A 15742-nucleotide genomic window follows, 5' to 3' on the forward strand; every position below is an offset into this window, starting at 1 on the left:
AACAGAGGTGCTGTTCCTAACTGACATAGCTAGGAGCTACGTTACTGGAACAGAATAAACGTTCATAAAGGACAGCGTCCTGCTTCTGAGGAGAACACAAATGTTATGCCCCACAGAAATTGGGATTCACTGGCCATGTTCCACTGAGGTCCTTTTTTCCTCTATCCAGTTTTTTTTGTTCTTTCCTCCCCCCCCCCCATTCCCCTCCTCTTCCTCCTCCATGGACAGCCTCCCCTCCGGCTGCCTCTCTCTCTGTGCAGGCCTGCCGCAGAAAGTCCCTGCAACACAGGGCTGGCAGAAGATCTTTGGCTTCTTTTAGCGAACACCCACGGGCCCACCCCGCCGCCAAAGTGCACGGCAGCCAAGGCTGAGGGCTGGTCTAGTGGGTCTGGTGCCCGAGCAAATAAAATCGAATCCCAGAACTGCCCCTCCTGCTCCTTGGCAGTAAGAGTGAATTAAACAAGGAAGTATTCGGGGCCCTCTCAGGAAATCGGCTTATTGAGGCGAACCTTCACTCTGCCCTGTGCTAAGGGGGGGGCACCTCGTCTCCCTCTGCCCAGCATTGTTGCTTTGGTCTGTGCAGCCAGTCCAGCAAAGCATCTCAGCCACAAGCAGAATTGCACCGGGGAACCCACGTTGGCGGAGGGAGCGGGAGCAGAGCCCCATTAATGGCCGCAATGGTTTTCATCCATGTGCAGAAGTAGAACCAGTCGATCCCTTTGATAAATCGACTGAACACTGCAGGTCTTCCTTAATCCCCCACCCCAAAGGGGCCTCCTGGCTTTGCCCTGAGAAAGGCACAAAGAAGCTGCCAGATGTTCTGGATGTTGTGGGGGGGTTACTCTATTTACCACCTGCTTACACTTCCCAGCCCCTCCACCATCACCCCCAATCTGCAGCTCTCCCCCCCCCCGTGACCTGTCTCTCTCCATTCATGAGCTGGGGGCTGGATTTGTGCATATCTCCCCCCATCGTCCCACCGCTTCCTCCCTCTCCTGTGCTCCCCCTTAGCCCAGGGCCTCCCCTTCACCCTAATGCACAAGGGGGGGAGGCGGGGGCCTCACCTGATCCCACACAGGAGGGGCCAAAGCAGCACCAGGAGGAAGGTCAAAGGCCTCTCTCAGTTGGCAGGTTAAGCGACTTATGGCCCCAGTCTTGCCAACACCCCTTCTGGGGGACAGTAGGTCCCTGCACTAATCCAAATGGGTCACTGCATCAATCCCCTGCCCATCAGGTGGTGCTGGTCCCATCTGCCACCATTTCTTCAGCCGGACAATCTTTCAGTTCCATCACCTTTCTCCACTAAATCCTCTGTCGGGTGATGCCTGATCTCGATGTGCTTTGTCGGGGGGCCCAGCGCGACGCACCCCTGATTGTCTCCCTGTCACCCCGTGGCCTGAGAGTTCTCCAGTCCCAGGTCAGTTAAGTGGTTGTCTGAGCCAAATCACTTCCCGACAGGCGCTGTCTGCTGACCCTGAGGTTGTTTTCAGCCACCTTGTCCTGAGATGTAAGTTTGTTATACCTCCAGTAAAAGTTTGTTCCTAACCGGCTACTCAAGCGTGTTTTGTCTACACTCGTGGTTACTCACCAGGAGCTGGTTCAGGCTTCACTTTCCTCTGGAGGAAGAAGGCGGAACAGGAACGGTCTGAGGGGGAGTGCATCTCGGGGGGCCCTCCCCTCCCCTCCCCTCCCCTCCCCCACAAATCCCCTTCCCCTCTTGGTGTATAGTTTGGTTCCTTTAACCCTTAGATGGCGGAGCAGCAAGACCCTTGCTCTGCATCTCTCCAAGCAGGACCGGGGAAACATCTTGCATTGCACCGCCCTGATTTTTGTTTGGCGTCCCCCCGGTGCTGCTGGCAGTGTTTGCTCTGTTCTGGTTTTTGCCTCCGTTTGTTTTTCTTGCTGAATGAACCTGTGCAGCCAGGGTGTGTTTTGCTCTGGGTTGTAAAATGTTGCACCTTGTTTTGAGGCTGTTCTTGCCAGGAGGAGCATCAGGTCAGTAAGGGGAGACAAGATGGAAGTGTACAAAATTCTGCATGGGGTGGAGAATGTGGATAGGGCGACATTGTTCTCCCTCTCTCAGAATACTAGAATCACAGGTGACCTCCTGGGACACCCCTTCCCGCAGTGCCTGTCTCTGGGAAAGGATCCCCTCAGAGGCAGGCATTTGGGCCCAGCTGGGTCTCTGAACAGCCACACTCGGTAGAGGCAGGTGGTGCCAATTTCAGTGGGTCTGTAGATCCATTCTGGGTTTCAGTCAGAACCAGCCAGAACGCTAAAGAAGCTATCCAAGGTACTGAAACCAATCCCCAGACCAGGTTCAGCATCTTGGATAGCTCTTTTAGAGTTCTAGCTGCATCTGACTGAAACCCAGAATGGATACACACACGCGCGCACACACACACACACACACACACACATCAGAGCCACCAGCATCTACTGGCCACACTGGTGGCTTTTCTGGCTAACAAGGCTCTTCAGAAAGCAGCATGAAAGTGGGAGACACGGCAAGAGATGCTGCAAAGGGTGAGTGGACTGGGAGGGAGACGGATGTGGCAGCTCAAACAGGGGAGATGGAGGCAGGGGAAGTGGGGAGACGGATGCAGCGGTGACCACCGTGGGTCGGGGGGGTGCACTCTCCTGCCTGAGATGGTGGGAGAGTGTGGCTGGCGCCGCCGCTCCATGACAGCAATGCTCTCCCTGCAATGGGAGTGGAATACAATCTATTGGCACCAATAGAAGTTTTAAAACAAGCCTCACGTGGTGGGAGAGAGGGGCTGGGTGAGATGGGGAGGCTGAGGAGGGATGCCCTGCACGCCGCATCTGGCCCACGGGAAAAAGAACATAAGAGTACTGCTGGGCCAGAGCAAGGGTCCCTCTAGTCCAGCAGTCTGTTCACACAGTGGCCAACCAGCTGCCCACAGGAAGCACACAAGCAGGGTGTGAGTGCAGAAGCATGCTCCCGCCTGCACTTCCTGGCAACCACGTACCTAGGCACACTGCCTCCGATACTGGAGGTAGCACAGAGCCATCAGGACTAGTAGCCCTCGGTAGCCTTTTTCTCTAGGAATTTGTCCAACCCCCTTTTAGAGCAATACAAAGTGGTGGCAGTGATGTTCCGACCCAAGCTTCTACCTTTCTCCTGCCTCCTCCTCAGAAACTTGAGAACCCAACCCCTCAGGAACATCTGCTTTCACCTTGGGACAGCTGTACCCACCGTCCCACAAGTTTCAGCCCTTTTACTCTCTCTGGGTTCCACAGAAACCCAATATGACCAATTGGTTCTCTCAACCCACTCACTACAGGAGAGCTATCCAAAAAAAATAAAAATAGATATAATAAAGGTAGCATAAAAATAAACCAACCTGTGGGAATTTGGATTTGTCAAAACAAATGAAGATTTATTTAAACCATGAAAAGTCTTAAGTTATGATTAGTAATCAATGCTTGTTCCCAGCTTCCGTACCTACTCTTCCCCTCCTAAGATCCCACACACAAGCCCTACTACCTAGATGTGGCTTCCACAATCCTTAAGGCAGCCCTATTTGACTGCCGGCTCATCCTTTATACAATCTCAGAATCGCCCCTCCCAGCTACCCACAGGGCCCTCCCACTTTCCACTCACTTGCTGGCATACTATTAACCTCATCTTACCTGGGCTAAATTTAACAATGTAAACACATATGTAACGAAACAGGCAGATGTTATAGTGGCCGTCACTACATCTTGTGGAAGTGAACTCCGAGGTCTAACTATGTTGTGGAAGTGAACGCCGAGTCTAACTGTGCGCTGTGTGCAGTCTTTCCGTTTATCAGTCCTGAATCTCCCCTCAATCAGCTTCATGGGATGACCCCTGTTGGCAGGTAGTGCCATGAGCGAGGGAGAAATGGACTTTCTTTACTCACTGGTGATTTTCTGTTCTACTCGGTGAAGAAGGCCAGACAGACCTACCTAGGCTGGCCTCCTTCTAGGTGACTCACGGGCCAGGCAGGCTTCACCAGCGTTGCTTTCACAGCCCCATCGTCAATCGAAGTACTGACAGAAAGTTGACAGGACTGGTGGCTTCTGACGTGATGCAGCGGCTTGGCCCTGCCTCCTTGGGAAGACCACATTTGGAGGCTGCCTCCCTGGCCCAGAGGAGGGGCCTTCCCCAAGCTAGCTGGTCTCCTGCACTCGAGGTCAGAAAATGTCTCCCCATCCACTTTCTCCACACCTTGTCTCCCCTTCCTCACCTTTTTTCCAAGCTAAACAATCACAGCTGTTGTAACTTTCCCTCATAGCCCCTTGATTATTTTAGTTGCCCTTTTCTGCACTTTCTCCAACTCTACACTATCCTCTTTTAGGTGTGGCTCATCTGCTGTCATGGCCAAAGTAGGGACCTGGCCTCAGCACGGGCGCTTGATGTCCCAAAGCTCGAGGTGGGAGGAATTCTGCTTCCGCCACTGCTCCATGATGTGAAATCAAATCCTGCTCTGGCTTGCCAGGGGTTGAATTTGGGCATCTCCCCTGCCCCGGTCTTCCCATCCCCTCCTCACTCTCCTGCCCCCATGTCATATCCCCTCCCTTGAAGGCCAGGGCCTCCTCTTCACCCCAATGCAAAAGGCGGTGGGGGGAGGGGGTCTCACCTGATCCCCCACAGGAGGCAGTATTCCATTAGGGGAGAGTGCATTTCCTCTGGCATCTTAAGGGTGAGCTAGGGTCCACCTACTTTTCACAGCTCCCTTGTTGCTGCTAATGGGAGCTGCGAAAAGGGGGTGGACCCTAGATCACCCTCAAAAAGACTTGCTGGAGACTCAGGGAGGTTTGCAATGAAAGCACAGGGCCCCCAAGTGTCAGATCAACACATCAGACCCTGAAGATCCCCTTGCCAAGCAGGCAATCAAGTCCCCCTTCCACCCCAACCAGTCAGTGGCTGTCAAACTAGCCTATATGCAGTCCCATCTTGTCAATTACCTTGTATGTTTCCTAGTACACTTTGTTCCCTTTGAGAGATGGAACTTCCCTAACTGCGAAAAAAGGCAGAGGGGGCAGGGGGAGGAGATAACGAAATAATAAAGATGTTTGCACAAATTCCTGGCACTGAAAAAATATTAAGTAAAAATTGGCCACATTTGCACAAATGTTGGACCTAGAATTTTTTTTTTAAAAAAAACGAGGCTGGGGAAAGCCAAGGGGATCACAATCGGGGTATGGAGGGGGATGGGACAGACAGACAAGAAGGGTTCTGCCACCTAGGACCCTGGGACACCGAGCGGAGGACCGAAATTTGGCACAATTGTAGATGTCATTAGGTAGTTCTCTAAAGCCAAGGGTCACATTATTAGCTCAAGGGTGTCAGTATAATAATTATAATATACAGCTATACTGTATATTATAGCTATACAGCTATTTATTCTGTACCTAATAAAGGTAGAGAAACCTGAAATGCGCTTAACTGAAAAAATCCATCCCGGCCTTTACTCGCAGAATAGTTATGTGCACACATAATTATTTTCCAATATGTATTGATATAAGAGAAAATAGTTTATTTAAATTTCTTTGTTGTCTTAGGTACAGCACATCAATAGGCTTCTTGGTTTGGCATTCCTTTATACAGTACATCTTCTAAGTCGGTCGTCTAATGTGAAACTTGGCTTGAGTGTAAATGAATCTAATTCCATACTCCAAATAATTCTATGGTTTCTCCCCAGTGTAAGTGATTAGATGAGAAGATGAGATTTAAAGTATTATTTTAACAAACAGGTTGAAAACTTCTCGCCTGTATGATTTATTTGAAGAGAAGCAAGGTGCTTATTTCTACTGAAGCTCTTTACATCCTCCAAGCATTTATATGGTTTCTCCCGAGTGAATTCTTTCCTACGAAGTGAGATTTCTCTTCTGAGAAAGCGCTTTCCACACTCCAAATAATCCTATGGTTTCTCCCGTGTGAGTTCTTTAATGAGAAGTCAGATGATTTTTCCGACTGAAGCTCTTTCCACACTCTGAACATTGATATGGTTTCTCCCCTGTGTGAATTCTTTGATGAGAAGTGAGATGTATCTTTTGAGTGAAGCTCTTTCCACACTTGAAGGAATGATGTGGTTTCTCCCCTGAGTGAGTTCTTTGATGAGGAGTGATGGTTATCTTCTGATTGAAGTTCTTACCACACTCCAAACAATGATATGGTTGGCTCCTGTCAGCCAACAGGAGCCAACAGGACCTAGGAAGCATCCGGTCCAGGTTAAATCATCCCAAGGGAATGAAGATGAAAATGTTTTCGATTGCCCAAATGTAGAAGCGGAGAAAATAGGCCATGAGTATATGGTAGAACATGATAGCCAATCAAAGAGGTCTAAGTACCATAGTAAAAGATGCACACGCCAGAGACATCTGGGGAGGGACACTGTATATAGGTGTTTCTATGCAAATGCTAGAAGCCTCCGCGCCAAACTGGGAGAGTTGGAGAGCTGGTTTTAAAGGAGAACCTGGATATAGTGGGCATTACTGAAACCTGGTGGAACAGAGAGAACCAGTGGGAAACAGTCATCTCTGGATAGAAGTCTACAGGAAGGACAGGGAAGGGTGTACTGGGGGAGGTGTTGCTCTGTATGTAAAAGTGTTGAATAGTGTTGAATAGGCCAGAACACCTAAAAAGGGTAGACTCTTCCATAGAAGTGCTGTGGAGGACAACACTGGGCTCCAAAACTAATCTAGCGCTAGGAACATGCTATCATCCTGCCGACCAGAATGCTCAGGGTGGCCTTGAGATGGAAAATTATATCACGGAGGCCTCCAAACGAGGAAGTGTTGTTATATTGGGTGACTTCAATTACTCCCATATTCCCTGGATAAATGCATGTTCTAGTTATGACAAAGAGGTTAAATTTCTCGATACCCTAAACGATTGTGCCCTAGAACAGTTGGTCATGCAACCGACCAAAGGGGAGGCAACCTTGGAGTTAATCCTAAGTGGTGTCGCCCAGGACTTAGCACAAGATGTATATGTTGTTGAGCCAATTGGAAACAGTGACCGCAATGCTATCAGGTTTCATATATATTGAAGTGGGAAATTGCCCAGGAAATCCAGCACAGTCATATTTGACTTCAGAAGAGGAAACTTCTCCAGAATTAGGGAACTGGTGAAAAGGAAGTTGAAAGAGGGAATCAAGATGGTTAAATCCCTTCAAAATGCTTGGAGGTTATTCAAAACTACAATAATAGAAGCGCAGTTAAAATGTGTTCCACAGGTTATGGAAAGGTAGAACCAAGTCCAAGAGGTCACCAGCATGGTTAACAAGCAGCATTAAGGAAGTTATTAGAGAAAAGAAGGCTTCCTTCAGAAAATGGAAGTCTTGCCCAAGTGAGGAAAACAAAAGGGAGCACAAGCTTGCACAAAGGTGATGCAAGCAGACAATAAAAGATGCAAAAAAGCATTTTGAAGAGCATATCTCTAACAATATCAAGGCCAACAATATTTTATTTTTATTTTATTATTGCATTTATATCCCGCCTTTTTTCCTCTTGCAAGAATTATAATACAGAATTATTTAAATATATCGGAAGCAGAAAACCAGCTAGGGAGGACTAAAGGAGGACAAGAAGATTGCGGAGAAGCTTTATGAATTCTTTGCATCTGTCTTCACTGCAGAAGATACAGGACAGATACCCGTGCCTGAACTGATGTTTTCAGGAAGAGAGTCTGAGGAACTGCGGCAAATACTGGTGACAAAAGATGAAGACTGTTTCCCACCTCCCAGCTGAGCAGAGGAAGCTGCTCCAGCTGGTCTTGGGACTATAGAAGCAAGCAAGCTCCCAGAGAGCGAGCGATCAGCGAGTGAACAGGGAGAGCAAACAGGAGTTGGCCAGCGGAGGTCAAGGGGAAGGTGAAGGGGGAGACCCCTAATATTTTTTGTTTCATTTCTTTTTCTTTCTTTTCTTCATTTTTTAAAATTTCTTTTTCTTGTAACACACACTTCCATACCAGTGGGACTCTGTTTTTAACCTCCAGTGCGTAGGGGACCAGGCACAGGCTACTCTAGAACAATCAGAAAGCTAGACACAAAAAGGGAAAAGAAGCAATGGAAGGACAAGACTCTCCAGTGGTGGTGACCTGCAAGGTGTGTGCCATGTTTGTTTTCTTGCCTGAGAACAACATGGCCTACACCTGCAACAAGCGCAAGTTGATCACGCTGCCGGAAGGAAAAGTAAGTGGACTGGAGCGGCGACTGTCGACCCTCCAGGGAATAAGAGAACACGAAGAGTTCTTGCACAGAACGGTGGAACTACAGCAGCAAAGTGAAGAACAGAAGTCAGAGGAGCAACAGCAAGCTGAGGCAAAAGAGGAAGCTGCTGAGGTGAGGAAAAATGAACTATAGGATACTCCTTGGAAAAGGGTGACAGGAGCAGAAGAACTAGAAGCCACTCTGCACCAGTGGAGGCAGTGGAGCTGTGGAACCGTTTCCAGGTACTTGAGGATGAAATTGGAGGTCAGCCTGCAAAGGAAGAATTACAGGGGAACCTGCATGAGAGCGAGCAAGAGGCTGAAGGTCACTCAAGCAGAGGCGATGAAACCAAGGCCCCCAACAACGAGAAGGGTAGTAGTAATGGGAGACTCCTTGCTGCATGGGATCGAAACCCAAGTATGTCGCGAAGACCCGTGGACTCGCCAGGTATGCCGTGTCCCATGGGGATGGATTAGAGACGTGACTGAAGGGTTGCCAGCACACATAAAGCCGACTAACAGGTATCCCTTTCTTCTCATCCATGTGGGTACAAATGATACGGCCAAGCGGAGCTACGAAGAAATCACGTCAGACTTTGAAGCTTTGGGAAGGAAACTCAAGAACTTTGGGGCCCAGATAGTTTTCTCATCCATCCTTCCAGTAGAGGGACAGAAAGGGAAAGAAAAATACTCTGGGTGAATGACTGGCTACGAAGGTGGTGCCGGCGTGAGAGATTTGGATTCTGGGACTACGGACTATGCTTTCTGGAACATGGACTGTTGGCAAGGGACGGGTTGCACCTCATAAAGGCAGGGAAGAATGTGTTTGGCGACAGCTTGAAGAACTTCATCAGGAGGGCTTTAAACTGAATCCTACAGGGGAGGGAGATTTAAAGTTGGGGGTAACAATGGATGAAGGCTCATGCACTGCAACGGAGAGCACAGCTCTAATAGCGCCCAATAATAGTCTTCAGAAACATTTAGGAAGAAAGACAGACTATAAAGCACATGGTCTTCAGTGTCTACGCACTAATGCCCAGAGTATGGGAAACAAACAGAACGCACTTGAACTATTTATACAGGAGGGAAATTATGACTTGATAGGTGTAACTGAGACTTGGTGGGATGACTCCCATGTCTGGAATACAGCAATTGAAGGATATAACTTGTTCAAAAAGAACAGGAGGAACAGAAAGAGAGGTGGAGTTGCACTGTATGTGAAAAATACATATCTCTGCACAGAAATACAGGAGGAGGAGCTTGGTAGCCCCATCGAGAGCATCTGGGTTGAAATAAATGGAGCAAAGAATAAAAGGAACCTGGTGGTCGGAGTCTACTACTGGCCACCCAATCAAGGAGAAAAGGAGGATGAAACTTTTGAAAAGCAAATAGCCAATGTTTCAAGGAAACATGATGTAATAGTAATGGGGGACTTCAATTTCCCCGATATTTGTTGGGAGACAAATTCTGCAAAACATGGCCCCTGCAAGAGATTCCTGACTTGTGTGGCGGATAACTTCCTCCTACAGAAAGCAGAGGAAGGAAATAGAGGATTGGCTATCCTTGACTTGATCCTAACCAACAGAGATGACTTACTGGATAAAGTAACAGTTACAGGAACTCTGGGGGAAAGTGACAATGTTATACTTGAGTTCTTAGTTGTAAGGGAAGCAAAAGCTGAGTGTAGCCAAACATGTACCCTGGATTTTAGGAAAGCCAATTTTAATAAACTCAGAACAATGATCAGTAAGGTTCCATGGCAAGCGACTCTAACGAGAAAAGGAGTCCAAGATGGCTGGAAGTTTTTAAAAAAGGAAATTCTCAAGACACAATTACAAACAATTCCAACAAGAAGAAAAGGTGGAAGACAACAGAAGAAGCCAATGTGGCTTTACAAAAAGCTTAGAGATTACCTGAAAACAAAAAAGGACACATATAGGAAGTGGAAAGAAGGCCAAGCAACAAAGGAAGAGTAGAGGCAGGTAGCACAGAATTGCAGGGGTGAAGTCAGGAAGGCTAAAGCTGAGAACGAGCCGAGGTTAGCGAGGGATGCTAAAAGCAACAAAAAGGCTTTCTTCAGATACATGCATAGTAAAAGACAGAGGAAAGAAATGGTGGTTCAGGTATTAAATAAGGATGGCAAAATGGTAACAGATGATAAGGAAAAGGCATAGGTGCTCAATTCCTACTTTGGCTCAGTCTTCTCCCAAAAGAGGGTCTATGAGCCTCCTGGCAAAGGCAAGGTACAGGTTAAAAGGGGCAGGACTGCAGCTTGAAATCGATAGTCATATGGTCAAGGAACACCTAATTACTTTGAATGAGTTCAAATCTCCAGGGCCAGATGAACTGCACCCTAGAGCAATAAAGGAACTGGAAGAACCGCTGTCTATTCTCTTTGAGAAATCATGGAGGACGGGTGAAGTGCCAGATGACTAGAGGAGGGCTAATGTGGCCCCTATCTTCAAAAAGGGCAAAAAAGAGGAACCTGGGAACTACAGAGCAGTCAGTCTGACATGGGAAAATTCTGGAGCAAGTTATACAGCAATCCATCCGTAAGCATCTTGAAAACAATGCACTGATTATTCAAAGCCAGCATGGATTTGTCAAGAACAAATCCTGCCAGACGAATCTGATCTCATTTTTTGATCAGGTAACCTCCCTTGTGGACTGTGGGAATGCTGTGGACATCATATACCTCAACTTCAGCAAAGCTTTCGACAAAGTGCCCCATGATATCCTGATGAGCAAACTAGCTCGAAGTGGGCTAGATGAAATAACAACCCAGTGGATCCACAGTTGGCTACAGAATCGGACTCAAAGAGTGCTTATCAATGGGACCTTCTCAAACTGGGAGAGGTAATGAGCGTGGTACCACAGGGCTCAGTCCTGGGCCCAGTGCTCTTCAACATTTGTATTAATGACTTAGAGGAGGAGGTGCAGGGAATACTTATCAAATTTGCAGATGATACAAAATTGGGCGGGACAGCTAATACCTTGGAAGACAGTAACAGAATTCAAGGTGATCTTGAAAGGCTGGAGTGCTGGGCAGAAAACAACAGAATGACATTTAATAGGGATAAATGCCAAGTTCTGCACCTAGGAAAAAGAAACCAAATGCACAGTTACAAGATGGGGAATATCTGGCTCAACAACACTACAAGCAAGAAGGATCTTGGAATTGTTGTAGATCACAAGCTGAATATGAGCCAACAATGTGATGTGGCTGCAAAAAAGGCCAATGCTCTTTTGGGCTGCATTAATAGAAGCATAGCTTCCAAACCACGTGAAGTAGTAGTTCCCCTTTACTCAGCAGTGGTCAGGCCTCAGCTGGAGTACTGTGTCCAGGTCTGGGCGCCACACTTTAAGAAGGATGCAGACAAGCTGGAGAGGGTTCAGAGGAGGGCAATGAAGATGATCAGAGGACTGGAAACAAAGCCCTGTGAGGAGAGATTGAAAGAACTGGGCATGTTTAGCGTTGAGAAGACTGAGGGGAGATATGATAGCGCTCTTGAAAGGCTGTCACAGAGAGGAAGGCCAAGATCTCTTCTTGATCATCCCAGATGCGGAATAACGGGCTCAAGTTACAGGAAGCCAGATTCAAGCTGAACATCAGGAAAAACTTCCTGACTGTTAAAACAATACAACAATGGAACCCATTACCTAGTGAGGTAGTGGGTTCTGCCACACTGGAGGCATTCAAGATGAAGCTGGACAGCCATCTGTCAGGGATGCTTTGACTTAGATTCCTGCATGAGCAGGGGGGTTGGACTCGACAGTCTTATAGGCCCCTTCCAACCCTACTATTCTATGATTCTATGAAGTTCTCAACCTTATTGATAAATTGAAAGTAAAGAAATCAGGGGTCCCAGATGGTATCCATCCTAGAGTTCTCAAACAACTCAAATATGAAATCGCTGATCTTCTAATCAAAATATGCAACATGTCCCTAACATCAGCCTCTATACCAGAGGACTGGAAGATGGCCAGTGTAACACCAGTTTTCAAAAAGGGATCCAGGAATTTACAGGTCAATTAGTTTAACATCTGCTCTAGGTAAATTGGTTGAAAGCATTATTAAAGATAAAATTAGTAAGCATATAGAAGGACAAGCCCTGCTGAAAAAGAATCAAGGCGGCTTCTACAAATGTAAGTCCTGTCTCACTAATCTTTAGAGTTCTTGAGTGTCAGTGGACATGTAGATAGGGGCGATCCAGTAGACTAAGTTTATTTGGTCTTCCAAAAGGCTTTTGACAAAGTCCCTCCCCAAAGAACTCCTGAGCAAACTTAGCAGTCATAGAATAAGAGGACAGGTCTTCTTATGGATCAGTCACTGGTTAAAGAACTGAAAGCGAAGAGCAGGAATAAATGGTAAATTATCCCAATGGAGGGAAGTAAATATTGGGGTCCCACAGGGATCTATATCAGGACCCATGCTTTTCTACCTGTTCATAAATGATCTGGAATTAGAAGTGAGCAGTAAAGTGGCCAAGTTTGCCGATGACACCAAATTATTTAGGGTGGTTCAAATAAAAAAGGGATTCTGAGGAGCACCAAAAGGGCCTCCCCAAACTGGGAGAATGGGCATCCAAATGGCGAACACAGTTCAAGGTAAGCAAGTGTAAAGTGATGCACATTGGGGCAAAAAATCCCAACTTCAAAGATAACCTGATGGGATCTGAGCTAGTGGTGACCGACCAAGAAAGAGATCTTGGGGGTGTGGCGGGCAGCTTGATGAAAATGCCAACCCAGTGTGCAGCTGCTGTAAAAAAGGCAAACTCCATGTTAGGACTAATCAGAAAAGGAATTGAGAACAAAAGTCCCAATATCATAATACTCTTATGCAAATCTATGGTGTGACCACACTTGGAATGCTGTGTACAGTTCTGGTCACCACACCTAAAAAAAGATAGTGTAGAGCTGGAAAAAGTGCAGAAAAGGGCAACTAAAATGATCTCCCCTATAAGAGAACATTACAGCAGCTGGGATTGTTTAGCTTGGAAAAAAGGCTAAGGGCAGACATGATAGAGGTGTACAAAATTATGCATGGTGTGGAGAATGAGTAGGGAGACTTCCTTCTCCCCATTTCATAATACTAGAAACCGAGGTCATCTCATGAATCTGATTGGTGGGAGATTTAGGACAGATAAAAGGAAGGACTTCTTCACACAGTGCAGAGTTAATCTATGGAATTTGCTACCACAAGATGTAGCTATAGCCACCAATTTGGATGACTTTAAAAGGGAGTTAGACAAATTCCTGGAGAAGGCTATCAATGGCTACTAGGCTTAATGGCTATGTGCTACCTCCAGTACCAGAGGAGGTATGCCTATAAACACCAGTTGCTGGGGAACATGGGCAGGAGGTTGATGTTGCACTTATGTCCTGCATATGGTTTCCTTTTCGGCCACGGTGTGAACAGAATGCTGGACTAGATAGACCCTTGGTCTGACCTAGCTTGGCTCTTATGTTCTTACGTTTCTCTCCTGTGTGAGTTCTTTGATGATCAGTGAGAGTTCTCTTCTGACTGAAGCTTTTTCCACAGTCTAAGCATTGATATGGTTTCTCCCCTGTGTGAGTTTTTTCATGAGAAGTGAGATGACTCTTCACACGGAAGCTCTTTCCACACTCCAAACACTGACATGGTTTCTCCCCTGTGTGAGTTCTTTGATGAAGAGTAAGTGTTATCCTCTGACTGAAGCTTTTTCCACATTCCAAGCACTGATATGGTTTCTCCCCTGTGTGAATTCTTCGGTGACGAGTGAGATTTGGCTTCGTTATGAAGCTCTTTTCACACGCCAAACACTTGTATGGTCTCTCCCCTGTGTGAATTCGTTGATGTTGAGTGAGATACTTATTGTCACTGAAGCTCTTTCCACACTCCAAACAATGATATGGTTTCTCCCCTGTGTGAGTTCTTTTATGTCGAGTGAGAGTTCCCTTCTCACTGAAGTTCTTTCCACACTCCAAACAATGATATGGTTTCTCCCCTGTGTGAGTTCTTTGATGAGAACTGAGATTTGTCTTCTGACTGAAGGTCTTTTCACACTCCAGACATTTATATGGTTTCTCCCCTGTGTGAATTCTTTGATGAAAAGCAAGAGTTATCTTACGACTAAAGCTCTTTCCACAAACAAAGCATTTATAAAGTTTGTCCCCCAAGTGAATTCTTTGATGAGAAGTGAGATTTTTCTTATGACTGAAGTTCTCTTCACAGTCTTTGCATTTATATGGTTTCTTCAATGCGGGAATTTTGCAATGGGCTTTGACATTTGATTCAGTATTTAAAAAATTCCTTCTAACATAGAACCTATTATTTTCCTGTCTTTTATGTATTTCTTCTTGGATTGTGATATCACGGTAGCCGTTGCCCTGAGAAGCAAAGCAATTATTCCTCCTATTCTGATTTATCAATTTTTTACCTCGCTGCTGGTCACTATTTTTACATTTCTCTCTTTTCAGTGACATCGCACATGGTTCCATCTTGTTCTCCACTATGCAGCTGTCACTTTCTGGAATGAAGACAAGAAATTAGTAGAAGCCTGAGTTAGCAATAGAACTTCAAATAATTGAGCAGCCTCAATTAATGATTTTGATAAAAGGAAGGACTGAAAAGACTTAAATAGGATGCAGTTCTTACCATGTTTATAACTGCCTGGGTTGACCGCCGTGTATTGTCTGTCAGTGTGGTACAATGAATTTGACAGGGACCATGGAGGCCCGGGTTCATCTTTCAGTTGAGAAATGAAATGTGCTGTGTATTTCCAGCCAGTTTCTCTCTCTCAGCCTAGCCTACGTCACTTCTAATGGCAAAGTCATCTTACCGGATAGCCGTATAAGTCACTTATGTAACGTCAAATCTGGAATTAGCAAGCTAACCAAAAGTGCAGATATTCAGAAAGCCTTGGGATGGGCAAACGCAAACCTAACCTTACTAGTATAGGACAGCCCTGAAGTGACCTCCCTGAGATAAGGAAATTACCAATTCAGGTGCCAGACCAGGTATTTCTTATCCTTCCAGGAAATATGCACTCTTGAATAGCTGTAGGCCCACCTCTGTAACTGAGCACCCATCCCAAATCACCGACGTTTACATTTGAGACGGCTCTGGCAAGGCGTTGTCCGAACCGCATTGTTTTCAGCCTGGAAAAGATCTTGTAACCACCTGGAAATCTTCCTGTAACCCCTTTATGGCTTCGTAATGTCAGAGTATGGAAAGATACCAGAGAAGGAAAAATACTTAGAAGGCCATATGTGATTGGGAACAGGGACTAAGGTCTTAAGGCAAGACGTCATAAGCCGCTACCAGTCAGCAGTATTTAGGCATGTCAAAGGTCCAGACCAAGACGTGCCAAGGGCAACAGCATCCTTGCTGAGTTAGCAGGAGACAGTGGCAGTTGCTTTGTCTAAGATTAGGATTTAAGGATAAGGATTAACAGGAAGTATCCAAATGTATACCCAAGGGCTTAGCTTGTTTATGCTGCTGCTGTGTAGTCTTAATCTCTGAGCATGCGCAGATGTACTTATGCTATGTAAAGGAAGGTA

At 46.4% G+C, this 15742-nt stretch overlaps 1 protein-coding gene across 1 annotated transcript in view; it reads right to left on the reverse strand.

Moving 5' to 3' along the window:
• LOC146355926 (uncharacterized) overlaps positions 1–15742 on the reverse strand; it is a 74905-nt gene that overhangs the window by 28011 nt on the left and 31152 nt on the right. Inside the window, 1 exon segment of the mRNA XM_084829981.1 lies at positions 13681–14709. Coding sequence (XP_084686107.1) covers positions 13681–14709 — 1029 coding nt within the window.

The sequence above is a fragment of the Heloderma suspectum genome, chromosome 2, assembly GCF_057233095.1.
Source record: "Heloderma suspectum isolate Gila_16-S chromosome 2, 16-S_ref, whole genome shotgun sequence".
NCBI lineage: Eukaryota > Metazoa > Chordata > Lepidosauria > Squamata > Helodermatidae > Heloderma > Heloderma suspectum.